The sequence below is a fragment of the Geotrypetes seraphini genome, chromosome 4 (genome assembly GCF_902459505.1).
Source record: "Geotrypetes seraphini chromosome 4, aGeoSer1.1, whole genome shotgun sequence".
Lineage (NCBI taxonomy): Eukaryota > Metazoa > Chordata > Amphibia > Gymnophiona > Dermophiidae > Geotrypetes > Geotrypetes seraphini.
In genome coordinates, this window is record NC_047087.1 from 121,438,206 (window position 1) to 121,465,333 (window position 27,128).

At 47.1% G+C, this 27,128-nt stretch overlaps 1 protein-coding gene across 6 annotated transcripts in view; it reads right to left on the minus strand.

Annotated features, from left to right (window-relative positions):
- SPICE1 (spindle and centriole associated protein 1) overlaps positions 1–27,128 on the minus strand; it is a 402,804-nt gene that overhangs the window by 332,483 nt on the left and 43,193 nt on the right. For 4 of the 6 annotated variants that reach the window (XM_033942420.1, XM_033942421.1, XM_033942418.1 and 1 more), the window contains exons 4-5: positions 8,795–8,941; positions 7,766–7,868 (exon numbers count right to left, since the gene is read on the minus strand). The exons of the other annotated variants lie outside the window; for them this stretch is intronic. In XM_033942420.1, coding sequence (XP_033798311.1) covers positions 7,766–7,868; positions 8,795–8,941 — 250 coding nt within the window. The remainder of the gene's footprint in view (positions 1–7,765; positions 7,869–8,794; positions 8,942–27,128) is intronic. 6 annotated transcript variants of the gene reach the window in all.

Consider the following 27,128-nt stretch of genomic DNA (forward strand, 5'->3'; position numbering starts at 1 on the left):
ATGATAACTAAACTAAATATATAGACCAGATTTTGTCTACCCACTTGGCTTTTTTTTTTGTTGTTGTTCTTTTCACTATTGTAGAGAGGGTCAGGCTCATGTTTACATAATGTTTAAGCAATTTGCACATGACTAGAATACCACTTCCATTCATACACTTTCCTGCTCCCTAAACTAAGAGAAGGAGAGGCCTGTGAAATTTTTCATCACCTGAAATAGGCAAGCTGGGGATAGGTTTTGCTCAGTAAGGGTAGTATAATACCATTTCACATAATTGGAAATGGCTGTAGGGAGTTCCCATCTTAGTCTCGAGAGACTACGGAAACTAACAGCAGCCATTTTCTCGTGGCGATCTGCATGGGGCAGGAGCGTAGGAAGATCGCTCCTGCCCTGAAAGCCTTCTAGACCACCAGGTAAGGCCGGGAAGGCGGCAGGGAGGTAAGGGTGGGTCAGAGCCAGATAATCGCAGTTTTTCGCCATTCGCGGTCCGGCTCTGCCCGTATCTCCCACGAATAACGAGGGAGAAGTGTAGTTTCTCTGAGACTGAGCATTGGTTTAATGTCAGCTAGGATTCTACACATCACTGATTTAAGAATTCAGTGAGTTCCTTCTCTAGAGTATTATCTTCTGTCTGTTCTGAGGGGCCACTAGCTTCTTTTACTGCTAGAATTTTTTAGAGTGTGGCCTCAGTGCTTGGCACAATCTCCCCTGGAAGTGTCCTAGGGCCTATATTAGGAGGGCAGTAATTTTTTCCTATGTGAAGTCCCTCATCCTACCTAGGATTTTATACCTTCCATTTTTGTGTTTCTCACCAATGCAGTCTGAATTTCTTGAGAATTCCCCAAAAGAAAGGCCTTTGCAGAATCAATTCCCTCTCCTGAACACCAATTTAGTAAAGTTTGCTTTGTCATTTTCACAGTAATATCCAAAAGCACACAAACCAGTTTTATTTCAGACCTTTTTCTTCTGTATATTTTATTTTCAAATCCCTGCTACTTTGACACACTGGTATAGCAACCATTGGGCTCCAAAGTGATTAGAGTGGAGTATACCAAAATATACCAAAATTAAGGTAAGCTCTTTGGGACAGGTCTCTTCTGTTTGGGCACCATTTGTACTCCTATGGTACCCTCACTGGATCTCTCTCTTCCCTCCCCTCAGGACTCCTAGCAGTCTAGGGTAGGTCAGGCAGCAATGCTCCCCAATTGCCTATTCCCTTGCCAGCTCCAAGGCTCAAAATGGTAGCTGTGACCTTTCATGAATCATTTAGGACCACAGTCGGCAGGGAGACAGAATGGGGATCACTGCTGCCCGAAAGACCTACCCTAGACCATCAGGAAATTGTTCAGGTAGGTCAGGGTGAGGTTGAATGCATGAGAGGAGGGGACTGGAGTCCGGGGCTGAATGCATGTGTCACATGTCAAATGCATGACTTGATATGTCTATTAATGTTACCTGATGTTATATTTTTACATTGTAATTGTGCGATATTGATATGCCTTATGTCAATGTCTTAGTATATTGTAAAGAGTATGATTTGTGTAGGAAAATGTATATTTAAGTCACATGAAGCTCTTCTCACAAATTTTAAATACATTTCAGAGGATTAATACTATAACTATGTAGCTTCGGCTTCCTGAAAACCTCAAGATTCACCTCCTGATCTCATGTGTTTTATTAAAACCAGCTATTCCAGAAACTAAACAGCTCTAGTCTCAACCTCTAACCTTGACCAAAGGCAGCCTGAATCGAATGCGGAGGATGTATTGGATTCCAGGATATTTCACTACAGGATAAAGTAACTTTTACTAGAAGAGACATTCTGGTTTAATGTGAATGATCTTTATACAGTCTTCTAAAGATGGCTATTTATGATGGTCTAGCTTAAAGACAAATACACAGTTTTTAGTCCATTTTTTATCTATGTATTTGACATCAATTGGTACGTCAAATATACAGCTTTAACAGTGCCTCTTTACCATCACATGGTGTCACACACCTGTGCTTGCTCTTAAATTTAAATATGCACTATGGTATTTTACTCTTTCATTTATTATCATGGGCTACTTTTGGCACCCTACAGACCCCTTTCTCCTCAGCTTTCCTGTCCATGGTTTTTATCCTTCCTATATAGCATGGTCACAATTGGCAAGCTCTTTTCATTTTGTGGTCAAACATAGACATTAATATGCATGTCTTTAGGTTGGTACCACAGTCACCTTTATGTTATATCCCATTTATGATGATTATTATTTATTATCATTTTTTATTTTTTCCTTTATTTCCCACAAAAAAAACCCCTTTAGGACCCCTGAGGAAGGCATGTTCGCCAAAACACAGACCGTATAGGGTCAGGTTGGACTATTACATTTGTAATATTTATGTTGTTATGGTTTTATTGTGAAAGAGTGTATAATAAATCATTCTTAGAACATCAGCATACACAGGTTTTTGTTTTTATCTAAGGAACATCCATACATCATTGTTGGCAGAGTTTGGGTATTGTAAAGTTATGCTAGGCAGTTCTTGTGTCCTGTCAGCAGGAGACTTTGTAGACCTCCATGAATAGCTGGTTAGTCTTTCTAGGTCAATGGCCCACATTTCCTGCTGGTGGCCATCTTATTTCTTGTCCAGAATAATAATAACAGTGTATATACCGGAGGACCATGAAGTTCTATGCGGTTTACAATGATTAAAAAATGTTACAGATTGAGTAGAACTAACAGAGTTAAGGTTTAGCGGTCAGTTATTGAGGGGAAAGATTGTGCAGTGCAGCTGCCTAAGTATTTTAGGAACAAATATGTTTTTAGGTGTCTCCTAAATTCCCCATAAGTATTTGCAAGCATGAGTAATTGTTTCAGATCTTTACCCCATAATGCTGCCTGATATGAGAAGAGATGTTGATGATGTCTTTTAAATTTACATCCTTTAACCGGTGGAGAAACAAAATTCAAGTTTGAGCTTCTCTTAAGTCGATTGGTTGAGAAAGAGAAAAGGTTGGTTATATATCTGGGGGCTAGGCCAAAAAGTACCTTACAGCAGAAACACCCAAACTTAAACTTCACATGTGCCTCCATCGGCAGCCAATGCAGAAGTCACATAAGAACATAAGAACATAAGAACTGCCATCTCCGGATCAGACCCATGGTCCATCGAGTCCGGCGATCCGCACACGCGGAGGCCCAGTCAGGTATACACCTGATGTAGTTTTACCACCCATATCCCTCTATGCCTCTCATAAGGAGATGTGCATCTAATTTGCCTTTGAATCCTAGCACAGTGGATTCCTTAATAACCTCCTGTGGAAGAGCATTCCAGGCGTTCACCACTCGCTGCGTAAAGCAGAACCTCCTGACATTTGTCCTGGACTTGTCCCCCCTTAGCTTTAAACCATGTCCTCTTGTCCGTGTCACGTTGGACAGTGTAAATAATTTGTTTTTCTGCTCTATTTTATCGATGTCTTTCAGTATTTTGAACGTCTCTATCATGTCCCCTCGCAGCCTCCTCTTCTCAAGGGAGAACAGTCCTAGTTTCTTGAGTCGTTCCTCATATTCCAAGTTCTCCATACCTCTTATTAGCTTCGTTGCTCGTCTCTGCACCCTCTCCAGCAGTTTTATATCCCTCTTTAGTTTGGGAGACCAATGTTGGACACAGTATTCCAAGTGTGGTCTGACCATTGCTCTATAAAGCGGCATTATGACTTTCTCCGATCTGCTCGTGATTCCTTTCTTTATCATTCCTAACATTCTGTTCGCTTTCTTTGCCGCTGCCGCACATTGTGCCGACGGCTTCAGGGTCCTATCTATCAGTACACCCAGGTCCCTTTCTTGTTCGCTCTTACCCAGAGTTGCTCCTGACATTCTATACTCGTGTTCCTTATTCTTACTGCCTAAATGCATTACTTTGCATTTCTCCACGTTGAACTTCATCTGCCATTGCTCTGCCCATTTCTCTAACTGATACAAGTCGCTCTGGAGTTCTTCGCTATCTTTCTGCGTTCTGATTGTCCGGCATAGCTTTGTGTCGTCTGCAAACTTAATGATCTCACTGGATATTCCGTCTTCAAGGTCATTGATATAAATGTTAAATAGGATCGGCCCAAGTACCGAGCCCTGGGGCACACCACTAGTCACTTTCTCCCAGTCTGAGAACTTCCCATTTATGCCCACTCTCTGCTTCCTGTTTTCCAGCCATTTGCCTATCCACCTGTGTATATCTCCCTCTATTCCATGGCATTGTAGTTTCCTGAGAAGTCTTTCATGCGGAACTTTGTCGAATGCCTTCTGGAAGTCCAAATATATTATGTCCACCGGCATTCCACTATCAATTTGCTTGTTCACGGTCTCAAAAAATTGAAGCAAATTCGTTAAACATGATTTCCCTTTCCTGAACCCATGTTGACTGGGTTTCAGCAATTCGTGTATATCTAAGTGCCGGACTATGCTATCCTTGATCAGTGCTTCAACCATCTTTCCAGGGACAGACGTAAGGCTCACAGGTCTGTAGTTGCCCGGTTCTCCTCTTGATCCCTTTTTGAAAATTGGCGTGACGTTCGCTATCTTCCAGTCATCTGGTATCTGTCCAGTTCTGATTGTCAGATTGGCGAGTTTTTGCAATAACTCTCCGATTTCAACCTTCAATTCCTTTAAGACTCTCGGGTGAATTCCATCCGGTCCAGGGGATTTGTCACTTTTAAGTTTGTCGATCTGGTAGTATATCTGGTCCAAATCTACTTCAACTGTGGTGAGGATGTCTTCTATTACTCCACTAAACACTTTCACAGTTTCTGGTATTTTTGCGGTATCCTCCTCCGTAAAGACGGACGCAAAGAAGGAATTTAGTTTGTCCGCAATTTGTTTATCTTCCTTAATGTACCCTTTTCTTCCCTGATCGTCCAGGGGTCCCACCGCCTCTTTTGCGGGTTTTTTTCCCTTTCACGTATCTAAAGAAGGGCTTGAAGTTTTTGGCCTCTTGCGCTATTTTTTCTTCATAGTCCTTTTTGGCATCCCTCACCGCCCTGTGACATTTCTTCTGATCGTCTTTATGTTTGTTCCATGCTTCGGTTGTTTTCATGTGTTTCCATTTTTTGAAAGAGTCCTTCTTTTCTTGTATGGTTTCCCTCACCTGTCTGGTAAGCCATGCTGGTTCTCCCTTACCCTTTGTTCTCCTTTCTTTGGAGATCCTCGGAATGTATAGGTTTTGTGCTTCTGTGATAGTTGTTTTCAGTAGGGACCATGCCTGCTCTACTGTTTCAAGTTTATCCACCTTTTTTTTGAGTCGTTGTTTCACCATGGCTCTCATGCAATCGTATTTGCCCTTTTTAAAGTTAAAGGTTTTGGTTAAGGTTTTGGCACTTTTTCTATTCCCGATGTCAAGCTTAAAGATGATCACATTGTGATCGCTCGTCCCCAGCGGTGCCGTAACTTCTACTTCTTTTGTCGGTCCCGTGAGGCCATTTAGCACCAAGTCCAGGGTGGCGTTGCCTCTTGTCGGCTCTTTTACCATTTGTTCCAGGAAGCAATCCCCTAGCGCCTCCAGGAACTTGACCTCATTGCCGCAGTTGGAGGTTCCTAGTTTCCAGTCTATCCTCGGGAAATTGAAGTCTCCCAATATTATTACATTGCCCGTCTTGCATTCTCGTTTGATTTCCTCTATCATTTCAGAGTCAGTTTCATCCGCCTGTCCCGGGGGACGATAGAAAAGGCCAATTTTCGTGTCTGCACTGTTTTGGCCAGGAATCTTGACCCAGAGGGACTCTAGCTTCTCTTTCGTTTCCGTCGTAGCCACTTCAACAGATTCTACTCCTTCCTGAACATATAGGGCAATACCTCCACCTTTCTGCCCTACTCGATCTCTTCTATATAGTTTGTATCCCTGAAGTACTGTGTCCCATTTGTTTTCTTCATTCCACCATGTTTTTGTTATGCCAATGATTTCCAACTTATCATTTCTTGCTATTGTCTCTAGTTCCCCCATTTTGTTTCCTAGACTTCTAGCATTGGTATACATACATTTGAGTTCTCTTCGAGTTACTTTTTTGGACTTTCTGCTCTTTGCTGTCCCTACTGTTTCTTTCACGGTCTCCTTAACCGCTCCAGTGTTGTCTCCCTTATTTGCTGTGCGGTCATCCCCTCCTGTGTCTGAGTTGTCCCTTCCTGCCTTGTCTTCCTTATTTGCTGTGAGTTCGTCCTCTCCTGTGTATGAGTAGTAGCCCATTGATCCTTCATCGGGGCATCCTGTTGTCCGTACCATCGACTGGTGGTCGACTGTCGGCTTTCCCCTATTTATTAGTTTAAAGCCTTCTCGATGGCCCTCTTCAAGTTGCTCGCCAATACTCTTGCTCCTTCCTTGTTGAGGTGTAGTCCGTCCTTTCTGTAGTACTTGCTTTTTCCCCAGAACGCCGTCCAGTTGCGCACGAAGTCAAAGCCTTCTTCTTCGCACCATCGTCTCATCCAGGCGTTAATAGCTTGCAATTCCCCTTCTCTCTTTCCATCCGCTCTTGGTACTGGGAGGATCTCGGAGAAGGCCACCCTCACCTCCCTGATCTTCAGCAATCTTCCAAGTGAGCGGAGCTGGCCCTTCATCTCTTCCCTGTCATACTTCCGTCCGCTCACATCATTTGTTCCCACGTGGATGAGCACAGCAGTATCCTCTCCCCCTGCGCTGTCTATGATTCTGGAGATCCTGTTGGCCACATCCTTGACTCTTGCTCCAGGCAGACAGGTGACGATTCTGTCCTCTCTTCCTCCTGCGGTGTGGCTGTCCACGTGACGTATAATGGAGTCACCTACGATGATCCCCATCTTCTTTATTCGAGGGTTCCTTGGGGGTCGTAAGTCCACGTCTACGGTATAGGGCCAGTCTTCTTCTTCCGGAGCTACTCTTGAATTTGTTTTCGTCTCTTCAGATGGGGGGACCTCTCCCTGTGTTTTCTCTCTTCCTTCTTGTGTGTGGATGTCTCCTACCTCATCTTCGGTTTTTTCTGGATTTGCATGTGTGTCTTCTCTCCTCTCTTCCAGTCCGTCTTTCTGGGTATCCAGGGTACAGCTTTCCAGACCTGGGATTTCTACGTGTTGCTGATGGGCTTCCTCGATGAATCTTTCCAGTTCCACGATCCCTTCGCCGGTGTCGGGCTCCCCTAGCAACTTCTCCTGTATGCAGTTTTCCTCCTTCCTGGCAAGGAGTTCTTCGAGTTCCATCACAGTTCCCTCCAGCAGCCGAACTTGCAGTTTCAGGCTGTCCAGCTCCTCACATCGGCTGCAAATGTATGCCCTAGTCCCCGAGGGGAGGTAGTCATACATACTGCAGCCGGTGCAGAATACTGGAAAGCTCATCTTCTGGCTTCCGTGGGCGCTCATGATCAAACTTCTTCAGCCCAAGAATCAGCCTGACCGCCACATACATTATACTCATACAATATATTACATACTTCCAGATGTCCTAGTTACAGGTTGCAAGAACTTGGTCCCCTCCTGCACTTCATTCATGGGAATCCTGCTTTGAGGAACCCCTCTGCTGATCAAGTCTAACTTTCTTGCCTTATTGCTTCTTTAGATTTTCCATTTGTAGGCTTTATCTCCTGGCAGCCATGAGCATCTGCAGGCTCAAACCAAAAAGACAGCCTGTGCAGGCAGATATGCACTTGGTCCAATTCTTTTTTGTGCCCACTTCTGACTCTAGACTGCTTACACTTTTGGCTGACCATACCAAGACTTGTTTAACTTGAATAATCTTACTGCCTCTTCTAATCCTTTATATGTTTTACCTGGATGCCTATGAGGTATATCACCAAACAGGTCCTTCACCACAGCCATTGCTTGATCAGACCTTTCCAAAAGATCTTTCATTTGATACTGATCGAAGAGAACCTATAAGTATAACAAAAATATCAGATCAAAACAAGCCCATCTCAGTTATTATAAACTATTTTTGTTCAGCCTTCACTCTGTCCTAAAAATTCCCATAAAAGTGTTTCTTAACTCTGGTTGCTAGTATTTTTGTTGGGGGGGGTTATCCACTGTTGAGGCTAGAAGTACTACAAAGATACTCAAGGGCAGAAAGTTCGAGCTACCACTGAATGAAACCACCTACTCACTCACTCTAGGGCCCACTTATACCAGAATCTAGAGAGACTTTAACTTTTCTTCAAAGATCTATCATTGCAGTATCTAAGCTACATATCAAGGAGCTGGGAAATCTTAAGGAAGTAATTTGAGAGAGAGTTAAATGCAAAGGCTATTAACTCTGCAGACAGCAAGGCTCCAAATGGTTTCAAAGCCTACATGAAGAGGCAAAAACATTCAAGAATACCTGCTGTTTTTATAAGAAAGTCTCTACAGCAAATTAGAATCTACATTGATAGATTTCTATGTCTGGGAATGCTTGATATTATAAGTCTAGTTGTATTCCTTCCAGCCTGTTATACCACAACCCACATTACCTATAGTTTATTGTACAGTTACAATATTTTAAGATCCTTGGTTTGGTCTGTTCTTCACAGATTTTTGGATTCCTACTGAAACATTATTCACAGGCTCATCCCAAATGACATATTTAACACTGCACCAATGCAAGACTTTAGAAATTAAAATACATCATCCCCACTGAAATTTAAGCCAACCCCTATCAATTTTGCAGGTTTTTATAATATGTTCAGTTTTTTGAGCACCAGTCACCCATTTTATTTGCCTTAGACCCCCTATTCCTCTGACAATCATAGCAATTAATGTCTAGCTTATGTTTAAATCACTGAAAAAATGTCAGCTAGATTCAATGTTAACATTCATATGATTACCTCTTTCACTATAGCCAGCCTCCTTTTTTCCAGAGGATCAGGTGTCCCATGCCTTTGTTGTCTCCATTTCTTCTTTAGAGCTTTTTCTCGAAGTTCCCACTGGGCCAGCACTTGATTCTTTGATTTATGTATTTCATGCCGATGCATCTATTCAACGCAAGACTAAATTACTATGTTAAAACTTATGGCTCTCCGTTTTTTGCCCTTCCTGTGGCATCCTGCTATACTCAAAAGTTTTATCCTCTCTGAGCAAAATTTGAGGACTCTTACTTATCCAATCAAATGCACTGGTAAGTTTTATAACATATACTATCTCACAAATATTTTATTTATGGGTACACCTTAGGAGAGCTTTGCTCAGCTGCAACAAGTGTGCTATGTTGGTAAGAAGCTATAAAAATCAAGATAGTGCTAAGAGAGATAGTTTGTATGAGCATGCCATCAAAAATTTAAGTAAATTTCATGAAAAACATAATTAATTTTGGAACTCGCTAGAAAAGCAGAAAAAGCAAAGATACCTGCTGCAAGTGTTCTTCGAGGACAGCAGGCATATACACTTCCCCCCTCCGTATTCGCGGTTTCAACTATTCGTGATTTTTTTTTCCACAGCCCCACCTCCCTGAGAATCGCTTGTTGGCAGCCCGCATCGAAAAAAACAGCCCCGGGATTTGGATCGTGGCAAGGAGGGAGGCGATCGGAAGAGGAGGGGGCAATTGGAGACGGAGGGGGTGAGCAGTTACCCCAGGAGCACGGACCTTATCTGGTGGTCTAGCAGTGATCTTCCTACACTCCTGCCCCGTACAGAGCCATGCTGTGAGTTCCTATGGTCTCATGAGACTACAATAGGGAGTTCCTGTTGTTGTCTTGTGAGACCACAGGAACTCACAACACAGCTCTGCATGGGGAAGGAATGTAGGAAGATCGCTCCTGCCCTGCGTCACCGCTAGACCACCAGGTAAGGTCCGGGGGTGTCAGAGCCGGCCCAAAAGTTATTTGTGAATTTTCCCTATTCGGGACCAGCTCTGCCCCCTAACCCCCGCAAATAGGGAGAAGAAAGTGTATTCTACATGCAGGTGACATCACCTAGTACAGACACTACCAAGTGCACTGTCACTTTAAATCTTTAGGCATTGCCCCATATTGTGCCAGTGCCTTTATGCCCAACATCAGCTCGCAGAACCATCAATTCAGAAACAAAGCTAAGAAGCCACTTGGGGAGGTAGGAGGGTTCTGAAACTATATACCTTGCTGTCCACGGAGAATACCTGCTACAGGTTAAGCATCTCTGCTTTCTCCGAAGGCATAATATTCTCACATGTGGGACTCCCTAAGATGCCAGGATCGTAACTCTGAGTAAGGATAATGGATATAGAAAATGTGAGCCTGGTTGAAACCCAAGAAAGTTGGAAGTTCTGCAGAACTGCTTGTCCAAACTGACCATACTCTTCTGGAGTTTTGTTCAAAACAGTAATGAGAAGTAAAGGTATGGATTGAGGACCAAGCTGCCGCTTTGCAGATGTCCTCAAAAGATGCACAGCAAAAATGAGCTACTGAGGCAGTCACAGCTCTCAGACATTGTAGGCTGTTACTTGGCCCCTTCAGCGTTAGGCCAGCCTGAATATACACGAAGGAGATACAGAGGGGCATTTTCGTATATGATTTCTAAATCAGAATTTAGACGTTTTGTGGCGCACACACAAAAATCTAGTAGTGAACATGACAATTTTCAAAACTGCAAAAAGTCTATCTTGCTTTTTTGACAATGTGCTCTGTGCGTCTATCTGTTTGAAACCATTTTTAAAAACCACCTCCAAATGAAAAATGCACAAAATAAACCATTGAGATGTAGGAGGATGGGATCAGCATTTGTACTAGGACTGGCCATACAGCACAGTTTACTTACCGTAACAGGTGTTATCCAGGGACAGCAGGCAGATATTCTTTACGCAAGGGTGACGTCACCGACGGAGCCCACGGTACGGGACCTTTTTACTAGAAAGTTCTAGTTGGCCGCACCGCGGCGTGCGCGAGTGCCTTCCCGCCCGACGGAGGAGTGCGTGGGTCCCCAGTTAGTATAAGCCAGCTAAGAAGCCAACCCGGGGAGGAGGGGTGGGACGTAAGAATTATCTGCCTGCTGTCCCTGGATAACACCTGTTACGGTAAGTAACTGTGCTTTATCCCAGGACAAGCAGGCAGCATATTCTTTACGCATGGGTGACCTCCAAGCTAACAAAGAGGGAGGAGGGATGGTTGGCCATTAGGAAAATAAATTCTGAAGTACAGATTGGCCGAAGTGCCCATCCCGTCTGGAGAAAGCATCCAGACAGTAGTGAGTAGTGAATGTGTGAACTGAGGACCAGGTGGCCGCCTTGCAGATTTCCTCAATGGGTGTGGAACGGAGGAAAGCAACAGAAGCGGCCATAGCTCTTACCCTGTGGGCCGTGACAGCACCGTCTAGTGACAGACCGGCCCGAGCGTAACAGAACGCGATGCAAGCTGCAAGCCAGTTGGATAGCGTCCGTTTAGAGACCGGTCGACCCAAACGATTCGGGTCGAAGGTCAGGAAGAGCTGAGGGGACAAGCGGTGAGCCCTTGTACGATCGAGATAGTAAGCAAGGGCACGCTTGCCAGTCAAGACTGTGCAATGCCTGTTCTCCGGGATGTGAATGAGGCTTCGGGAAGAACACAGGCAAAACAATGGACTGGTTGAGGTGAAAGGCTGAGACCACCTTTGGAAGGAACTTTGGATGGTGTGCGCAGAACCACCTTGTCATGGTGAAAAATAGTGAACGGTGGATCGGCAACAGTGCATGAAGCTCCACTAACCCTCCTGGCAGAGGTGATGGCAATGAGGAAAAGAACCTCTCCATGTCAGAAATTTGAGCGAAGTTGTGGCAAGAGGCTCAAAGGGAGGTTTCATGAGGGCAGACAAAACCACATTCAGGTCCCCAGACGACCGGAGGATGGCTTCAGAGGTGGTTTGACGTTGAAGAGGGCCCCTCATGAATCGGGAAACCAGAGGGTGAGCCGTGAGAGGTTTTCCTAGGACAGGCTCATGGAATGCCGTGATGGCACTGAGATGGACTCTGATTGAGGTAGACTGAGGCCTGCGTTGGACAGGGAGAGTAAGTAGTCCAGGACAGTTTCCACCGCTAAGGAGGTGGGATTGTGATGATGACGGAAGGCACCAAGAGGAAAACCTGGTCCACTTCTGATGGTAACATTGGAGGGTGGCCGGCTTCCTGGAGGCGTCCCAAAATGAGACGGACAGGCTGAGACAGATTTCCTGAAGAGGTCAGCCCGAGAGAAACCAAGCTGTCAGGTGGAGGGAAGACAGATTGGGATGTAGTAGAGACTGATGTTGCTGTGTAATGCAGAGTAGGAAACACAGGTAGAGGAATGGGCTCCCTGGAGCTGAGTTGAAGTAGAAGGGAGAACCAGTGTTGACGAGGCCACCGGGAGCTATGAGGATCATGGTGGCTCCGTCCCCTGCGGAGTTTGGATAAAGTCCGCAACATCAGAGGCAGAGGAGGAAAGGCATAGAGGAACCGATCCGTCCAGTCGAGAAGGAATGCATCCGGGGCCAGACGATGAGGAGAGAAGAGTCTGGAGCAGAACTGGGGCAGCTGATGGTTGTGAGGAGCTGCAAATAGGTCTATCTGCGGAGTGCCCCAGCGAGCAAAGATGGAGTGGAGCGTGGGAGGATCCAAAGTCCACTCGTGAGGTTGAAGGATGCGGCTGAGATTGTCGGCCAGGGAGTTCTGTTCGCCTGGATGTAGACAGCCTATGAGGAAGAGACTGCGGGCCGTGGCCCAGGTCCAAATGCGAAGAGCCTCCTGACAAAGGAGGCGAGATCCGGTGCCGCCCTGTTTGTTGATGTAGTACATGGCAACTTGGTTGTCCGTGCACAGAAGCAGAACCTGAGGGCAAAGAAGGTGCTGGAAGGCCTTGAGAGCATAGAACATGGCTCGTAGTTCCAGGAAATTGATGTGATGGAGACGCTCCTGCGGGGTCCAAAGACCTTGGGTGCGAAGGTCTCCCAGGTGAGCTCCCCATGCATAAGGGGAGGCATCCGTGGTGATGATCATGGAATGCGGGGGGCAGATGAAAAAGAAGGCCCCTGGAAAGATTTGAGGAGTCCAACCACCATTGTAGAGATCGCTGAAGAGACGATGTCACAGAGATGGGATGAGAAAGAAGATTCGAGGTCTGTGACCACTGGTTGGCCAGAGTCCATTGAGGTGTTCTGAGGTGGAGTCGTGCCAGGGGAAGCACATGTACGTCGAGGCCATGTGGCCCAGGAAAGACCATCATTTGTCTGGCAGAATGGAGTGAATGATGAGGAGCACCTGACGACACAGGGTGTAGCAGAGTTCGCTGACGATCGGAGGGGAGAAACGCCCTCATTAGTGTGGTGTCGAGAACCGCTCCGATGAACTGAAGTCGCTGTGTGGGAAGCAGATGCGACTTGGGGTAGTTGATCTCGAACCCCAGAAGATGGAGGAGAGAGATGGTATGATGAGTGGCTTGTAGCACAAGTGGAGACGTAGGTGCTTTCACTAACCAATCGTCCAAGTAGGGAAACACCTGGAGGTTGTGAGACCTGAGGAAGGCCGCCGCCACAATGAGGCATTTGGTGAACACTCTGGGAGATGATGCCAGGCCAAAAGGTACTGATAATGGCGATGGTGCACCTGGAACCGTAGGTAGCGACGTGAGGATGGATTGATTGGGATGTGAGTGTAGGCCTCCTTGAGGTCCAGGGAACATAGCCAGTCGTTCCGAGAGAGATGAGGGTACAGTGTGGCAAGGGAGAGCATTCTGAACTTCTCCTTGATGAGACACTTGTTGAGGTCCCGGAGGTCGAGAATGGGACGCAGGTCTCCTGTCTTTTTTGGAACTAGAAAGTAACGGGAGTAGAATCCCCGGCCCCTTTTGTTCCAGAGGTACTTCTTCGATGGCATTGAGTAGTAAGGAGGGATTGGACCTCCCTCAGGAGGAGGGGGGTTTGAGTTGAAAGAGAAGCAGACTCTACGGGAGGATTGTCTGGTGGAAGAGTCTGGAAGTTGAGAGAGTAGCCGTGGCGGATGATGTTTAGGACCCACTGGTCCGATGTGATGACCTCCCAACGGCTGATGAAGATGCGGAGCCTGCCTCCGATTGGCTGAGGAAGAGGCAATGAGGGTGGAAGACTGGCTAAGCCCTGGAGAGAGGAGTCAAAAGGGCTGAGAAGGTTTGGCAGGAGGAAGAGCCTTGGCCGGTTGGTTAGACTGGGCACGAGCCTGGGCGTGCTGGTGTTTGGCGGGCCCGCCTGGGTTGCTGTGGAGGTGGATTGAGCGGCCTAGCGGAGAACCTGCGCTGGTATGAGGTCTGTGGCCTGTAAGGGCGAGCAGGTGGAGCCTTTTTTCTTAGGTTTAATGAGAGTGTCCCATCTGGTCCTCATGGGCAGAGAGTTTTTGCGTGGTGGTATCCAGGGACTCTCCCGAACAATTCATCACCAAGGCATGGGGCGTTGGCTAATCGGTCTTGATGGTTGACGTCCAGATCAGAGACCCTGAGCCAGGCTAGGCGGCGCATGGCCACGGCAATGGCAGATGCACGGGAGGTGAGCTCAAAAGAGTCGTAGATAGAGCGCACCATAAATTTTTCTTAATTGAAGCAGGCTGGAGACATGCTGTTGGAAAAGTGGGACTTTATGCTCTGGCATGTACTTTTGCATGGCGGAGAGTTTGCATTACCAGATGTTTGAGATAGAATGAAAAATGGAACGAGTAGTTGTTTGCCCTGTTGGCAAGCATGGCATTCTGATAGAGCCGCTTGCCAAACTTGTCCATAGTTTTGCCCTCTCTGCCAGGAGGGGTGGAGGCATAGACACTAGAGCCCTGAGTCTTTTTTAAAGTGGACTCCACCAGGAGAGACTCATGAGGGAGTTGGGGTTTATCAAATCCTGGGATTGGTATAACCCTATAGAGGCTGTCTAATTTACGGGGAGCCCCAGGAACAGTCAACGGGTTCTCCCAATTTTTATAAAAAGTTTCCCGTAAGATATCATGCATGGGTAACTTTAGGAACTCTTTGGGAGGTTGATCAAAATCTAATGCCTCCAGGAAAGCTTGTGACTTCTTAGAGTCAGATTCCAGTGGCAAAGACAAAGCACCCGACAACTCCCTGAGAAATTTTGAGAAGGAAGATTGTTCAGGTTTAGATGCGGTATCGGGTGCCGAAGGCTCTTCGTCCGACGACGATGCATCCTCCCTCGGTACCGGTGGGGGATTGTTCCCATAGGTCCGGGTCTCTGACATCGGTATGTGCGTGTCGAGAGACTGGAGTGGAAGGCTCGGCATGGTGAGTTTTAGACAAAGATTTGCCTGAGCGTACCGAGACGTTACCGGGTGATGTAGACCTGTGTCTGTCTCGGTCCCGAGAAGTACGGTGACCGGTCAGAGTCGTGAGGAGACCGGTGCCCTGCCCGGTCCCGAGGAGGATCGGTCGTCGTCAAGGCCATAGCCTCGGCATGGGAGTGGAGATGCGGTGCCGAGAGAATGGGCATGGAGGAAGTCCATAGGTACCGAAGGAGTGGATACCGGTTGGACGGTATGGGGCTCGGGCCGGTCTGGTACCGAGAGCAGCGGTGCCAAGATAGAGGGTAAGAGCTGCTTAAGTTGCTTGTGGAGTTGTTCCTGCAACTTGTCCCTGGAGGATGGCCGCTAATGCGGTCATCCAGGGGAGGCACCGGACCACTTTTTTCTTCTTTGGTTCCATAGGTGCCGCTCTACACTCCGGCGGATGAGGGGGCCGATGACGAGGGCACTCACCGAAATCGGAGTGGAGCGTTTTTTGGCTCGGCGTTGGAGCCGAAAGGACTGGTGTCGTCCCCGAAGAGGGAGGGGCGCTCAAGGGTGGAAGGCTTCTTAGCAGGCTTACCTGGCGCCGGGGGCGCCGATGTCGACTCAGGCGGTGTCGAAGTGGTCGGTGTCGATTTCGACGGCTGCCGCAGATGAAGAGGTCGAATCCATAGTCGGGCCGGTGCCGAAAAGTAGATTTTGTTGGATTTGACGATTCTTCAAAGTGCGTTTTTTAAGAGTGGCACAGCGGGTGCAGGAATCCGCCCGATGATCCGGTCCCAAGCACTGTAAGCACCAGTTGTGTGGATCAGTGAGGGAGATCGGGCGTGCACACCGCTGGCACTTCTTAAAACCGGGCTGCGGGGGCATGAATGGGAACACGGCCTCCGCAAAATCAAACCCCGAGGCCTGGATCGTGCTAACAGGCCCTGCCGGGGCAGGAACGAAAAATAAATCAAAAGAAAGAAAATTTTTTTTTTTTTTTTTGTAATAGAAAGAAAAAAGCACCCGAAGGTGAAAAAATCGAAAAAAGAACGCGAGCGGGAAGGCAAAAAGGAGTATTTCAACGACGTTGAAAAACACACGTCTTCTTCGCTCCGCGGAAACGAAGAAACTGGGGACCACGCACTCCTCCGTCGGGCGGGAAGGCACTCGCGCACGCGCGGTGCGGCCAACTAGAACTTTCTAGTAAAAAGGTCCGTACCGTGGGCTCCGTCGGTGACGTCACCCATGCGTAAAGAATATGCTGCCTGCTTGTCCTGGGATAAAGACATCACAGCACAGCAGTGGAGCACTATAGGGGACACTGTAGTGAACTTCACATAAAAGGTCCCAGGTATACATCTCACCATAACTCTCTTATGATATATGGTGAGCCCTCCAAAACCTGCCTAAAACCCACTAGACCCAACTGTATACTACCCCAACAGCCCTCATACCTGCAGGTGACACACCTCATATGTAGGATTTGGATTTTGGAAGTCTCACAGATTCCACCATAAGTATAGTAATTAGGTCCATACTCCACTCTGAGTCCCTATCGCTATGGTTTACTGCAGTGTCTGCTAGACTACTCCAGGAAACTACTTACTGCTCCACTAGGACTAGCAATACCATCTGAAGCTGTCATACAAGTGTGTGTGTGGGGGGGGGGGGAGGTCATGCTTACATTCCTCCAGTGGTCATCTGGTCAGTTTTAGCACCTTTTTTGCACTTACTCATTATTAAAACAGGTCAAGCTCCAAACATTCTTAAATGGTCGATTATGGCAGAAAAATGTCCAAGTCATAAGCATGCCCTTGTTCCACCCAAACCGTGCCTCTAAAATACCTTCTTGAGAATTAGACGAACTACTTAACAATATTAGATATCTATCTAGAATATAGCTTTCGAAAATAGCCAGTTGGAAGGGTCTGGCAAGAAAAACATCCATCTGCCCCCTTATGCCACTTTTTGAAACTGAGCCCCATAGTCTGCTAGCCAAGTGGAGATGGCTCTCTTAGTAGGAACTCAGAGTATCTTAGGGTTAAAAGCCACAAAGTGCTGGGAAAGCTTTCCATGAGGTTTAGTGTGATCTAAGTAGTATACCACAACACATTTGCAGGTATGCAGAGCTGCTTCTCTAGGATGAGAATGCTGCTTTGGAAAGAAAACAGGCTAAAAACTTTAGACTGGTTGAGGTGGAATTTTGAGATGACTTTCGGCAGGAACTCTGGATGAGTTTGGAGTACTGCTACCATGAAGGAATCTTGTGTAGGGAGAATCAGACAAGTGTTTGAAGTTCACTTACATGGTGTGCAAACATGAGGGCTATGAGGAAAATGACTTTACAAGTAAAAAATTTGAGAGAGCAAGTTATAAGTGGCTTAAAGGGAAACCTCATAAGAGTAGATAGTACTACATTAAGACCACAGACAACAGGAGGAACCTGACTCCTCCAGAACTGCCCAAAGGCTTAAACTAGCCTTCCCCTCTCCACGCGGCATCCACTATTCAGGCAAACTGGGAAAATCCCTTCTCTTCAAAATCACAGGTCTTTGGAACGACCTCACCACCCCGTTGCGGAACCTGAGCTCCCTTCAGTTATTCCGCAAACAACTGAAAACCTGGCTTTTCAGCAAATTGTAGCTCTATCCTTCCCCCCTTTCTCTCCCCCCTTCTACACATAAGTTCATGTAATCCTTTTTCTTCTTCTCTACCCACTATTTTAAGTTCTTGTAAACCGTGTCGAGCTCCATTCTCATGGAGATGATGCGGTATATAAACTTAAGGGTTTAGATTAGATTAGATTAGATTGATAGGTGGTTTGGTGTGGTAAAGTCCTTTTATGAACCTGGATCTAAGGGATGGACAGAGAGAGGTTTCTTGTTTAAGGGTGAGTGAAATGTACTGAGAGTACTGAGATGTACTTGAATAGAGTTGGTTTTTAGACCAGTGTTAGAGAAGTGAAGAACATAGTTCAAGATGGATGGAAGTAGAGATGTGACTGGTTCAAGAGAATACCTCGTACACCAGAAAAAAAATCTTATCCATCTGAAGCAATGACATTGATTGGGAGGTTTTCCAGACACTTTATTGACAGCACAGAATGCAGTCAAAAGGCAGAAAGCATTTACTTGCTTGGTGAAAGAAACCATGTTGTTAGTGCTAACAATTGAGGGTTGAGATGGAGGAGGCATCCGTTGTTCTGTGTTAGTAGCACTGGGAAAGGTTGAAACGTGCATGTTTCCATGGATGAGAGTTCTAGGAAGATTGGAAACAAAAGGCTGATGTGAAAAACGAGATGAAATGAGAATCATGGTGCCTTGATCCTGGTGAAGTCTGAGTAGAGTTTTCCCAATAAGAGGTATCAGAAGAAATGCATAGAAGTGTATTCTCTCAGTGAATGAGGAACGCATCTGACACTAAGTGATTGTGGGGGGAAAAGTCTGGAGCATTATAAGTGAACGGGTGGACGGAGACGTGCATAGATGGATCAGAAACTGGTTAGAGGGAAGGAAACAGAGGGTAGGAGTGAAGGGCCATTACTCGGACTGGAGGAAGGTCACGAGTGGTGTTCCGCAGGACTCGGTGCTCGGGCCGCTGCTTTTTAATATATTCATAAATGATCTAGAAACAGGAACGAAGTGCGAGATAATAAAATTTGCGGACGACACCAAACTATTTAATGCAGCTCGGACGAAGGAGGAATGCGAAGAATTGCAAAGGGACTTGGACAAACTAGGGGATTGGGCTGAGAGATGGCAGATGAAGTTCAATGTTGAGAAGTGCAAAGTATTGCATGTGGGAAACAGAAACCCGAGGCACAAATATACGATGGGAGGGATATTATTGACTGAGAGTACCCAGGAAAGGGACTTGGGGGTAATGGTGGACATGACAATGAAGCCGACAGCACAGTGTGCAGCGGCTGCTAAGAGAGCGAATAGAATGCTAGGTATAATCAAGAAGGGTATTACAACCAGAACGAAAGAAGTTATCCTGCCGCTGTACCGGGCAATGGTGCGTCCGCAACTTGAGTACTGCGTCCAGTATTGGTCGCCGTACCTTAAGAAGGATATGGCGTTACTCGAGAGAGTTCAGAGGAGAGCGACACGACTGATTAAGGGGATGGAAAATCTTTCATACGCTGAGAGATTGGAGAACCTGGGTCTCTTTTCCCTGGAGAAGAGGAGACTTAGAGGGGATATGATAGAGACTTACAAGATTATGAAAGGCATAGAGAGAGTAGAGAGGGACAGGTTCTTCAAACTTTCAGAAAATAAAAAAACAAGGGGGCATTCGGAAAAGTTGAAAGGGGACAGATTCAAAACGAATGCTAGGAAGTTCTTCTTTACCCAACGTGTGGTCGACACCTGGAACGCGCTTCCAGAGGACGTTATAGGGCAGGGAACAGTATCGGGGTTTAAGAAAGGATTGGACAATTTCCTGCTGGAAAAGGGGATAGAAGGGTATAGATAGAGGTTTACTACACAGGTCCTGGACCTGTTGGGCCGCCGCGTGAGCGGACTGCTGGGCGCGATGGACCTCAGGTCTGACCCAGCAGAGGCATTGCTTATGTTCTTAAGTTTCTTGTTGTGGGGAGAAGCAAGGAGATCTATGTCCTGTATTCCGTTTGGAGAAAATCTGATACAAGATGACTGTGCTGAGAGACCATTCATGTGGTTAAAGAAGTCTGCACAGTTTGACTGCTAACACACCAGATAAACTGCCCTGAGAAATATGCCATGATCAGTTGCACACAAGTTCCAATATGGATTGCTTCAATGTAAAGGGGGTGAAAACCCTCGCCTCTTTGTTTGTTCAGATAGAACGTGGCGACTTGATTGTCAGTTTGAACAAGGACTATTTGGTCGAGGAGTCTGTACTGGACTATTTTGAGAGCATTGCCTGTGGCTCATAGCTTGATATCGATACGGAGGGTTTGTTCATGGAAAAACTATACTCCTTGAATGTGGAGGCTATTTATATGAGCACCTCATCAACAGTGAAGCATCTGCAATTAGCAGTTTGTGATGAGGAGGGCTGAAAGGGAAGATCATGCATGATTGGAGAGAATGACGGAGTTCCAAGGTGACTTGGATTGAAGCAGATAAATCTCCAGTGGCTTGAGACCACTGAGTTGACAGGATCCACTCTGAAACTCTGAGATGAGGATGTGCCAATAGAGTTGTGTGTATCATGGGACGCTATACAATCAAGAAGGCATAGATCTGATGTGTAGTAATGCATGGAAGGGTGGAGACTGTGACACAGGGGAATTAGATTGTTGACTCTCTACTGTAGTAGAAAAGCTCAATTTTGTGCAGTGTCTAAGAGAGCTCCTATGAACGCCAGTGTCTGATAATAGCCCAGTACTGCAAACTACCGCTTCCCTCTCCACGCCAAGTCCAGAGGAAATCACCTTCGCGTTCCAGTGCCGAGGAGAGAAGAAGAGCAGCGTCGGGCCGAGCACAGGAGAGGGAAGGCAGGAGGAATCAGAAGGCTCGGGGAAGCGGCGAGAGTTCGCTCCGCCCACCCCCACCGCGTCAGAAGCAGCGCCAGACTCCCCCTTTAAAGGGGAGGAGCCAACACGGCACACGCAGCCGAGGAGAGGAAAGCAGCAGCGTATGGGGTTCCCTTGTTCCGGTGCCGGTGCCGAGGAGAGAAGAGGAGCAGCGGCGGGCCCGAGCAAAGGAGAGGGAAGGCAGGAGGAAGCAGAAGGCTCCGGGGGAAGCAGCGAGAGTTCGCTCCCGCCCACCCACATCGCGTCAGACGGCAGCGCCAGACTCCCCCTTAAAAGGGGAGGAGCCAACAGCACCCTGCCGTTCAGCGTGCAGCAAAGGCGAGTGGCAAAGGCGCTCGCCTTAACAAGAGCGCCTTTGGAAAGGGCCTCAAGAAGGGCCAAGTCACTACACCCAAAAGCACCAGGGAAGGACTGAAAGGTAAGGAAGAAGCAGGCGCAGAAAGAACGAACACACATTAGCAACAGTAAGGTAAGGTAGAGCAAGGCAGCACACACAAGAAGTAGGCAGCAAGGCAAGAAGCAGGCGCTGAAGGAAGAAGGCACAGAAGGAGCAAATACACAAACAAAAGTAAGGTAAGGTAGAGCAAAGGCAGCACACACAAGAAGAAGGCAGGAACAGGCGCAGAAGGAAGCAGGCACAGAAGGAACACATAATCTTAACTGTTATCTTAAAGTAGGAACGACAATGGAAGCAGAGGGAAACCAGAAGATGAGTTTTCCAGTGTTCTGCACAGACTGTCATATGTATGCGGTCGGTGTCAGGAGCTGAAAGCTTGAAGAAGGAAGTCAAATGACTAGAGGACAAGATTACAAGAGCTAGAAGGACTTTACACCACGGAGGACCCAATCAGGACAGCTGAAGACTTCATGAGAGAAAGACACATGGAGGAGGAAGTCAGGGAACTCGAGAAATTCATTGAGGAAGCATACAGGAGGAGGGTGGAAGAGAACGAACTTCAGATGAAAGATGAAGTTATACCAACACCAACATGGAAGGGAGAACATAAAGCAGATGACCTCAAAGAAGACACCCACAGAGGAATACCACACGAGGGGGAGGAATTAGCTAATCGATGCCCAGAAGAAGAAAGAGCGAAGCACACCGAAGACATTGACCTGAGACCGAAGCGAAAATTGAAGAAGGGAAAGTCAGCGATCCTAGTGGGAGACTCGATCCTGAGGCATGTGGACAGCCACATAGCAGGAGGGAGGGAGGATCGACTGATGACCTGCCTCCCCAGAGCGAGGACCAAGGACATCGTGGACAAAATTGGAAAGATCCTGGAAGGAGCGGAGACGGAAGAGACCACAGTAATGATCCACATCGGGATGAATGATGTCAGCAGGAGAGACTACAAAAGAAGCACACTGATAGAAAAGTTCAAGATTATGGGAAGGAAGTTGAAGATGAGGACCCAGAAGATAGCATTCTCAGAGATCCTACCAGTACCCAGGGCAGATGTGAAAAGGCAGGAGGAACTACAATCAATAAATGCGTGGATGAGGAAATGGTGTGAGGAAGAAGGATTCCACTTCGTGAGGAACTGGACAAGCTCTACAGGAGAGATGGACTGCACCTGAGCGTGGCAGAGGAATAGAACAGGCTTTAAACTAAGAGGAAGGGGAAAGCTGACAGTTGACCAAGCGTCGACGATTCGGAAGAAGGTATCTCGTGAAGATACTAAAGGGAAACAAGGCTGGGAAGAAGCAAAAGACAAATTACAGGAGTCAACTAACCCAGAAGAGGAGGTTAGAAAGATTGTAGCAAATGAGAAGACACTATAGCACAGGGAAAGGAAATGAAGACAACAAAATACCAGGATCTAAATTGCATATATACTAATGCAAGGAGCCTAAGAAACAAAATGGGGGAATTAGAAGCCATGGCCAAAGCAGAGGACACAGACATCATTAGAATCTTTGAAACATGGTGGAATGAGGAAAGCAAATGGGATACAGCACTGCCGGGGTACAAGCTCTATCGCCAGGATAGGTCAAGACAGAAAGGAGGTGGAATAGCACTATACATTAAAAAAAGCATACAATCGACAAGAATGGACACAGCAGAGATGACCAAGAAGCTGGAATCACTATGGGTTAAAATACTGGGAAGTAAAGGGCCTGAAATAAAGATGGGCCTATACTATCGCCCACCAGGGCAAACCGGAGATATCGATGAAGAAATGGAAGCCGAGATGAAGCGAGAATGCAAAAGCAGTAACATGGTTATTATGGGAGACTTCAACTACCCCAGGATAGACTGGAGTCTTGGAAGCTCAATATGCGCTAGGGAGACAGAATTCCTGGAGGCTACACAAGATTGCTTCATGGAGCAGCTTGTTAGAGAACCGACGAGAGGAAATGCCACTCTGGATCTAATCCTAAATGGGTTAAGGGGACCTGCAAAGGAAGTGGAAGTAGTGGGACCGTTGGGAAACAGCGATCATAATATGATCAAGTTCAAGGTTGAGGTTGAGGTAGGAATACCGAAAGGAAAGAGAACCATAGCAACAACTTTCAACTTCAGGAAAGGAAACTACGAAGCAATGAGAGGAAAGATAAGGAAGATGTGACTTTGGAAGCTGATGGGAAACTATTGATGTTATGGCATGCTGAGCTAGTTGTGATGATGAAGCTGTGATCAACCAGTAGTTCAAGTAGGGTGAAGCCCCCATGTGCAAAGTGCTACCGCCACTAGGTATTTTGTGAAGACAGGAGGAGCCAAAGTTAGGTCAAAAGGTAAAACTTTGTATTGGAAGTGTTGAGATCCAACTCGAAAGACAGGATATTTTCTGTGAGGAGGCAGAATAGGTACGTGATTATAAGCCTCTGAGATCTTGAGAACAAAGCCAATAATCTTTTTCCAGTAGAGGTAAAATAGTTTGCAGACAGACCATTCGAGAACTTCCCCTTCAATCAGTATTTTTTTGAGTCTTTGGAGGTCTAGAATTGGTCAAAGGCCTCCAGTCTTTTTTAATATCATAAAATACTTTGAGTAGAACTCCCAGCCCCTCTACTGTTGGGTTTAACCGGAGACAAGTCAAGAATATTTGGTAAAGGAGGGCCTTCTGGAGGGAGCTGAAAGGAGACCTTTGGTGGGTGATTTGGATGTTTGTTTGTTTGTTTTTTAAGAAACGTAGGGCACAGCCTTGAGCAAAAACTTGAAGCACCCTCTGGTCTGTTGGGTAAGAGTCCACCATTGGTGAAATTAGAGTAATCTGCCACTAATGGGAGGACTGTGAGGAAGAGACAGGAGAATACTGGCAATGCTCTCCAGAAAGGAGCCAAGACGACAGCTGTTTGGACTGAGACTGAGGTTGTGATTTCTGGGGTCTCTGTTGCCTTGTGTGGGGTCATTGACCAGCATAACATAACTTTATTCTTCTATACCGCCATAACCATGCAATTTCTAGGCGGTTTACACAAAAGAAGGCTGGACAATCAGCGAAAATACAAATAGTTAAAATACAACAACTTTCTTAAATATATTCAGTGTAAATAATATCCACATTTAGGAAATAAATTTGTCAAACAGCGCTGACTTACAGTATTTTCACGCATATAACGCGCGCGTTATACACGATTTTACAAACCGTGCATAACCATGCGCGTGAGCGCGTTGTACAAATTTTTTTTTACATAGTTCCCCCCCCCCGACATCCAATTCATCCCCCCGAAGGACCACTCGCACCCCCACCCCGAAGGACCGCTCGCACCCCCACAGCCTCCCCCCTCCCCCTCCCGCATGGAGAAGCTGCCTACCGTTGTTTCCGGATGCCAGTGAGCCCAGCTGCTTCCTCTGCCGGCGGTCCTGCCCCTTCTCTGAGCCCTGCGCTGCGCTGTTTCCTCTTCCAGCGGTCCCGCCCTTTCTCTAATGTCAGAGAAAGGGCAGGACCACCGGAAGAGGTAGCAGTGTAGCGCAGGGCTCAGAGAAGGGGCGGGACCGCCGGCAGAGGAAGCAGCTAGGCTCACTGGCATCCGGAAACAAAGGTAGGCAGCTTCTCCATGCGGGAGGGGGAGGGGGGAGGCTGTGGGGGTGCAAGCGGTCCTTCGGGTGGGGGTGCGAGTGGTCCTTCGGAAAGGAGAGTCAGGGCGGCATGCGCGGTATACTCGTGTGCGCGCTATAGTAAAAAAATTTTACATAAATTTGTTCCCTGCGCGCTATACCCGTGTGCGCGTTTTACACGGGTGCGCGGTATATGGGTGAAAATACGGTAATTTCTTTTCGAAATGCACCATAAGACATCATGGCTCCACCAAAGTAATTATCCAACCAGGACTGCTATTTACTTGCTTGAAATGCAAGAGTCCTATCCAAAAAAGTCTTGTATCTACAGCCAGTAATTTCTGGATAAGCAAATAAATTAAAACTACTAGTTTTCCTCGTTGGGCTGAATAACACAAAATGAGATAAAAGGTAAGTTGGGGCCAATCCCCAAATTAACTTAAAACAGATGCAAGAGAATTTGAATAGTATTCGTGCCTCCACCAGCAGCCAATGTACAATCGATAGTAAGGACTAATATGGTCATTTTTCTTCAACCCAAATATCAATCAAACAGCTGTATTCTGTCTATTCTAGAGAGCTGCACGGGGAACGGGGATGACGGGAATCCCGCGGGACCCGCGGGGATCCCGCGGGTTCCCCCTTTGGGTCACGGGGATCCCGTGGGGACGCCCCCTAGGGTCACGGGGATCCCGTGGGGACGCCTCCGAGGGTCGCGGGGTTCCTGCGGGGTTGGATCGCAGTGCACTGCATTCGAGCCGCGAGGGTAGTCTTCTCCTCCTTACCTGCACTGTCGCAGCACACAGCCGAACGGAAGTCTTCCCGATGTCAGCGCTGACGTCGGAGGGAGGGCTTAAGCAAAGCCCTCCCTTCCTCCGATGTCAGCGCTGACATCAAGAAGACTTCCAGTCGGCTGTGTGCGGCAGGGCAGGTAGGAAGAAGGCAATGGCGAACGAAAGAGGGGAGAGGGGGGCGGTCCGCCCCGAAGAATGTGCACAGCTGGTCAGGTCCCCCGATCGACCGACAACAGGCCCGGCCGACAAACCTCCCTGCCCTGTAGCCGCGAATCTAAATTACCTCTTACAGCAGCTTCAATACTCCAGCTGCTGTAAGAAGGTAATTTAGATTCGCGGCTACAGGACAGGGAGATTTGTCCGACCGGGCCTGTTCTGTTGTCAGTCGGGTGCAAAAGCGCCACAAAGGTGGAGGCAGGGAGGGAGGAAAGGTGTAATGGAGAAGAAAAGACGCTAAGGGGGGAGAAGGCCGCTGAAAGCACTGGGGAAGACAAAGGGGTGGAGAAGGACGCTGAAAGGACATGGGGTAAACGGGAGGAGGGGGGGAAGGATGCTGAAAGCACATGTGGAAGACAGAGGGGGGTGAAGGACCCTGAAAGCACTGGGGAAGACAAAGGGGTGGAGAATGCCACTGAAAGGACATGGGGGAAAACAGGGGTGGAGAAGGCCACTGAAAGGAAATGGGGAAAACAGGGGGGGAGAAGGCTGCTGAAAGGATATGGGGAAGACAGAGGGGGGAGAAGGCCGCTGAAAGGACATGGGGAAGACAGAGGGGGGAGAAGGATGCTGCCTGACAGGACATGGGGAAGATGGTGGGGGAGAAGGACACTGGAAGGAAATGGGGAAGAGGGAATGGGGAGAAGACCCTGGCAGGGAAGAAGACAGAGGTGCCAGACTATGGGGGGAGTGGAAGGAAAAAGATGGGTGCCAGACCAATTTGGGATGGGGGAGAAAGGGAGAGGCACAGTAACAGAGCAAATGGAAGACACAGAGAGAAGAGAGGCAGTGGATGGAAGGAATTGAATGAGAATATGAAGAAAGCAGAAACCAGGCAACAAAGGTAGGAAAAAAAATCTTTTTTTTTTTTTTTGCTTAAGGATAAAGTAGTATATTAGTTGTGTTGATAAAAATTTATAAACATTAGAGGCTCTGGTAGAAACCCGTTTACAAAGTATGTATTCTTCTCAATTAATATTTCCAAATTAATAAAGTCTTTTTGCTTATTTTTAAATGGGTTTCTACCAGAGCCTTTAATTCAGTAGCATAATTAAATGAAATAACTATTTCTGTAGTTTATAGGGACGGGCGGGGACGTAGGGGATTCCTCGCGGGGACGGGCGGGGACGGAGGGATTCCTCGCGGGGACGGGTGGGGACGGAGGGATTCCTCGCGGGGACGGGTGGGAGTCCTCACGGGGACGGGTGGGGACGGGTGGAACTTTGGCGGGGATGGGTGGGGACGGGTGGGATTTCTGTCCCCGCGCAACTCTCTAGTCTATTCTCAATTTTCTCAATATTTTCTTTGGAGTTCCCAAATAAACAATATTGCAATAATCCAGTATGGATAAAACTAATGCCTGCACCAATAATCTAAAAGATAGAGGATCAAAGTATTTTTTAATGGTCTTTAATTTCCATAGTGCAAAAAAGCACTTCTTTACCACTGAATTCGTATGTTCTACCAT